The following is a 5,412-nucleotide window of genomic DNA, read 5'->3' on the forward strand; positions in this document are numbered from 1 at the left end:
GGTGTCCTATGAGTAAATTCAGTGTGTGTGTGTGTGTGTGTGTGTGTGTGTGTGTGTGAGAGAGAGAGAGAGAGAGAGAGAGAGAGAGAGAGAGAGAGAGAGAGAGAAAGTATGTATAGGTGTCTTGAGTATGTAAATGGTCCTAGGGAGGTGAGCTGATTTAAGGGGCAGTCAAGGATGGTGATAAGAGACTGGAGAGGCTGTGCTAACTCTAGCCAACAAGTGAAGCTGTGTCTGATAGCCTTCTACCTAACTCTTGGAAGTCTTATCTTCCTGTGTCTATCTCCACACCTCTGGGCTCTCCCCAATGGTAGTTCCACTAGTGAACCCTGAAGGACCTTGCTTCTGCCTCAGATCGGAAGTGAGGCCCAGAAGGTTCCTTCTACCTTGTCTCTTACACAGCCTCATACTTCCATCTGCTTCCTTATGGCCACAAGGGCTTGGGAACCTCCTCCCACAGCATTGCGATGGGGCAGAGCAAGGCTGGTCTGCCTTGATTTAGCCCACCAGGACAGCAGAGAAGCCATAGAAGCAGGGCCCCCGCTTCAGGGAGAGGAGGACTGCTGTGGAGGACGCTGGATCCATTGGGGGAGGGGAGAGGATGGAGCTTCAAACAAAGATCCCAGGGTCTTTGTCCCAGTCAGCCTCAGGGACGACCCCCTCCCCCACCAGGGTGCAGGGCCCACTAAACTCCACCTCCCTCGGGTAGCAGCCCGGAATGGAACGAGGTGGGCGGGGGTGTTCATGGCCTTCCTTCCCGGTGTCCTCAGCCACAGATTCCTAAGGGAGCAGGGCTGAAAAGGCCTAGAGCGATTGTTGAGATGGGGTGCACGTCAGGGTTGCAGGATTCCAGTCAGGAGCCCTCTCTGTGGGCGGAGACCAGCACTTTGAAAGTCTGCTGAGGAAGTCTTAGCTGGGAGCACACCTCACTTGGGCCAATCAGCCCAGAGCTAACGCAGCAGCAGACGCGCTTCCGCATTGATCAACAGAGGTGAGCATCTGGGGCGACTCCGTCCGGCCACTACCTACTCAGGGCCCCGCCCACACCTGGTTGCCTCCGGGGCGGGACCGAGTAACGAGCCAATGGGGCGTGGTGGGAGAAGGGTCGCCAATGGGAGTGGGTATGGGGCGGGAGGCACACGCCTCCGAGCTAATGGGGTGCTGTGGGGCGGGGCGTGAAGACCGGGAGCCAATGAGGCCGTGAGGTTGGGCGCGCCGCGGCGCTGGGACAGCAGGTTGAGGCGGCACCGAAGCGCCTAAGTCCCGGAGGCCAGCAAGTACCCAGGTGAGCTGTGCCAGGTTCTCGAGACTCCTGAGCACTGGGCGCGGCATCAGGGAGCCGTCTTCGACCGAGGAGAAGCGAATCTGGGTGAAGGGACGTGTGGTGGCCGTGCTGCACCTGCGTCTGTCCGCTGCGGAGTGGGACGTCTGGATCCCGCGCAGCCGGGGATCAGCCGTGAGCCGGGCTGTGCCCACCCCCGCCCCCAGTGGGGCGGGACCACCAGAACCCAGAGCACTGGCTGGACGGGAGGGACTGCAGAGGCGGGCCGGGGACTGGCGTGGGGCAGAGGGCGCTCCTCAGGTCTGGGGTCGGTTCGGAGATGGAGGTCTGTCTGAGTTGTGACTCTCAGCTTCTCCCAGGCCCAAGACTGTACCCTCCCTGGGGGGGGCGTTTCCATGACAGAGGACGGCGGCGTTGTATTTGCATATAGTCATTACTAGGTGCCTGGGGACGGTCGCCCGCGTGAAAAGGGTAGTGGCCTTTGAGCCAGGTGACCGGGGGACAGGAAAACCTGGACCTGGTTAATGATTCACCCTGTTCCTGGAGTGGGGTGGGTGGGACAAGAGAAGGCTGGTGAAGGAGGGGACGCCTCAAAATGCTCATGAGGGCCAAACTAGTTCCCCAGCCACTCCAGGAATGTGTGGCCTGCGGGTGGGGCTGGGCACAGGAGGGCAGGGCTGAAGGGCCACAGTCCTGAGCCAGTTGTTGTGGCAAGCCAAGAGAAGAGGGCCAGGCTTTGGTAGAGGGAGACCTGACCTGATCTCATGGCCTGTGCCCTCCCCACAGGACAGGGATGGTCTTGGAGCTTGTGGCCATGGAGCTGAAGGTCTGGGTGGACGGCATCCAGAGGGTGGTCTGTGGGGTCTCAGAACAGACCACCTGCCAAGAAGTGGTCATTGCGCTGGCCCAAGCTATAGGTGAGTTTCTTGGGGACAAGGAAACCAAACTGGTGGGACTATGGTCTAACAGCATCTTCCCTTTCATGGAGGGTGGGGTTGATTGCTCTGTTCTTCAAGCCAGTAGATAGAGGGGGGACATAGGCTGAACCCGTCTCTCCTCCACAGGCCAGACAGGTCGATTTGTCCTTGTCCAGCGTCTTAGGGAGAAGGAACGACAGCTGCTGCCGCAGGAGTGTCCAGTGGGAGCCCAGGCCACCTGTGGACAGTTTGCCAATGATGTTCAGTTTATCCTGAGGCGGACAGGGCCTAGCCTGTCTGGGAGGCCCTCCTCAGACAACTGTCCACCCCCAGAACGATGCCCAGTTCGAGCCAGCCTTCCCCCAAAGCCATCGGCAATACCAGGCCGTGAGCCACGCAAAGCACTGACCTTCAACTTTAGATGTCCCAAGCCGGTCCCCAGCCCATCTATTCCTGAGCCTGCAGCCCTGGTAGGACCCATACCAGATGGCTTTGCAGACCTGCAAGACCTAGAACTCAGGATACAGAGGAACACTGAGGAGCTAGGCCATGAGGCCTTCTGGGAGCAAGAACTGCAACGAGAACAAGCCAGGGAGCGCGAGGGACAGGCACGCCTGCAAGCACTGAGTGCAGCTACTGCTGAGCATGCTGCCCGGCTGGAGGCCCTGGATGCCCAGGCCTGTGCCCTGGAGGCAGAGCTTCGACTGGCTGCTGAGGCCCCTGGTCCTCCTTCAGCCACAGCGTCTGCTGCTGAGCGCCTACGCCAGGACCTAGCCACCCAGGAGCGGCATAGTCTGGAGATGCAGGGCACCTTGGCCTTGGTGAGCCAGGCTCTGGAGGCTGCTGAGCACGCTCTGCAGGTGAGCCCAGATCTGGACCCCTGTCAACTTCGCTACCTGCTACACAGCCAGTCTCAACTCTCCACCTGCTGCACAGGCAGTTTGGGGATCTGTTAGAGAATCAGACCAGGGAGCATACTGTATATGGAAAAGAAGGTTGTGGCCTTGTCCCTGAAGATCCTCTGTACCCCCAGGCCCAGGCTCAGGAGCTGGAGGAGCTGAACAGGGAACTCCGTCAGTGCAACCTGCAACAGTTCATCCAGCAGACAGGGGCTGCATTGCCACCACCACCTCCACAGCTGGATAGAACCATCCCCAGCACACAGGTCAGAGTAATTCTGGGAAGAGGTGGGGGGGGGGCTACCCTCCCCCCCAGATCTATCTCAGCTGACCTGCTTTCCCCACAGGACCTTCTGTCTCCAAATAGAGAAGAACTCCAGGGAGTCCCCCAGAGCCACATCCTAGTGTCCAGCCTGAGTCCCGAGGGTATGTTTCTCTCCCTACCCCCATTTCCACCACACACCCCACCCCATCCATGGGAAGGGCCCAGCTCTGGTCTCAGCCCATTCAGCCTGTGTCTTTCTCACAGTTCCCCCCATGAGGCAGAGCTCCTGGAGGTAGCAGTTCCTGCCCAAGTAGGGGTCATGAAGACAGAAGAGCCGGCACAGCTGGGATGAGCCGCCTGGATAGCAGGAGAGTATGATCACAGGACTCTTTCCCTAAAGCTAAGATGTCCTGCGGTTTCTGCTTCAGGGCGGGAGGAGTGCTGGCAACTGTTATTCTAGTCTCTTTCAAATCTCCCAAGTCCTCTGAAGAAGTAATAAATGGGTACAGTTCAGAACTTAGCAGGCCCCAAAGGCATGGAGAGAAGCATGGCCAGTGTATTCATCCTGTGTGTGCCTGCTGTGTACTCCACTGTATGTGTGCTGCCTTCCCCGTCCTGACAACCTCAATAAATTACCTTCCAAAGGTGCTTCAGTGTGTCCTGAGGTTGCACTGCACTGTCTGCAGTTCAGAACCTGAGGCCCATGTGGCTACTGCTGGGTTCTCGAGAAAGCACTGTAGCTCCCAGAGACCTATGCTGTGAGTGTTCCTAGGGATGTTTATCTGTCACCCCCTAGCCTGGTGAGGCGTGCCAGCTCAGCCCTGGCCTGGGTTTTTTTTTTATCCGGACCCTTCTTCCCTGGCTTTCCTTGTTTGGCCCGTGTGCCACCAGCATCAGGAACTGAGGATGCCAGGACAAGCCAGACCTGCCCATCAGGTTTGCTGAGAACTTGTGGGGGCGAGTCCTGAACTCCTAGGTCAACTTTGTGACTTCTGGGTTGGCTAGGCCCAGGGAATTTTCCCTAGAAAACTTTGTTAGCCCCAAGGTAGATATGGACATTGAATGGGTAGGGCTGTCCCTCTCTTAGGGTGAGTATGAAGCCTGATTGTTAGCCTCCAGGTTTGACATTGGGGCAAGGATGCTTCCACAGTCCGCTCACTTCTACTCTGGCTCTTGAGCTGATACTGAACTCTTCCAAAACCTTGGTTACCCAGCAGGCCATATACTCCTAGTTCCTGGGGCTGGAGATTTTTGTGAGGATCAGAACCATCAGTGACAAGATGGGTACACCATAGATTATGAGTGTCTTTACACCGTATTAATGAGGACACTTGGGACCAGCTCAGCTTTCTCTCCAGCTGGCTCCTGAGCTAGGCTCACTGTTCCTCATTTCTTCTGGGTCAGATAGAAAGGGGACGTTAAAAGCCTGCAATGGAGGAGCAAGGAAGCCATCCATGTGAGTTCAAGAGAGCTGCTTAGTGGTCAGGGCCACCAGGAGCTCACTAAGACCGTATTTTCTTTCTTTCCTTTTCTTTTTCTCTGTGTGGCCCTGGCTATTCTGTAACTCACAGTATAGACCGGGCTGGATCCACCTGCCTCTACCTTCCCGGTGCTGGATTAAAGGCATGTACTGCCATTGCCCAGCAGACCATATTCTTGCCTGGAGCAGGAAACAGGGAAGGGGAGAGGCTAGGCCACAGAGGGAGGCTCCTGATCTGGTGTCAACAGGCCAGAATGCTCCTGTCTGCATTCCAGCCTGAGCCTGCTGTAGCCTAGACCTGCCTAACCTGTGGCAGGCAGGGTCAAGCAAAGGGTCACACAGAATGGATCCTAGAGTGCAAAAGCCACTAGGAATGGATCCTTGGTGGGAATTCAGGGGTCTGAGGAACCCGATCCTACCCACTCCTGAAGCCCTACCTACACGCCGGAGAGTTGAATAGACTTCTTGGCACTGGTTCTAAGCCCAAGACACAGACTAGTAGTGCAGTACCCAGAGACCACTCCACCCAGGGAGCTAGGCAGGGCTAACCTTTATCGTCCTCATTTGAG

At 57.1% G+C, this 5,412-nt stretch overlaps 1 protein-coding gene across 4 annotated transcripts; it reads left to right on the forward strand.

Annotated features, from left to right (window-relative positions):
* The first annotated feature begins 859 nt into the window (after positions 1-859).
* Rassf7 (Ras association domain family member 7) lies at positions 860-4,011 on the forward strand. 4 transcript variants are annotated; one of them, XM_021167649.2, is made up of 7 exons: positions 860-991; positions 1,182-1,285; positions 2,069-2,199; positions 2,347-3,059; positions 3,233-3,364; positions 3,446-3,524; positions 3,628-4,011. In XM_021167649.2, the coding sequence occupies exons 3-7, from the start codon at positions 2,076-2,078 to the stop codon at positions 3,657-3,659; spliced, it is 1,080 nt and encodes a 359-aa protein (XP_021023308.1). In that variant the 5' UTR covers positions 860-991; positions 1,182-1,285; positions 2,069-2,075; the 3' UTR covers positions 3,660-4,011. The 4 variants fall into 4 exon arrangements, with proteins under 4 accessions (XP_021023308.1, XP_021023306.1, XP_029334966.1 ...); XM_021167647.2 differs by lacking the exon at positions 1,182-1,285 and having other exon boundaries at positions 918-991; XM_029479106.1 differs by lacking the exons at positions 860-991; positions 1,182-1,285 and adding an exon at positions 1,304-1,456.
* Positions 4,012-5,412: the final 1,401 nt, after the last annotated feature.

Source organism: Mus caroli, chromosome 7 (assembly GCF_900094665.2).
Source record: "Mus caroli chromosome 7, CAROLI_EIJ_v1.1, whole genome shotgun sequence".
In the NCBI taxonomy this organism is placed as follows: domain Eukaryota; kingdom Metazoa; phylum Chordata; class Mammalia; order Rodentia; family Muridae; genus Mus; species Mus caroli.

Bases quoted from the DNA above. Each gene is read 5' to 3' on its own strand.
- Rassf7 (XM_021167649.2), top strand. From the start codon at position 2,076: ATGGTCTTGGAGCTTGTGGCCATGGAGCTGAAGGTCTGGGTGGACGGC. The intron at 3,060-3,232 runs GTGAGCCCAGAT...CTGTACCCCCAG, and splicing joins CTGCTGAGCACGCTCTGCAG to GCCCAGGCTCAGGAGCTGGA. The intron at 3,365-3,445 runs GTCAGAGTAATT...CTTTCCCCACAG, and splicing joins GAACCATCCCCAGCACACAG to GACCTTCTGTCTCCAAATAG.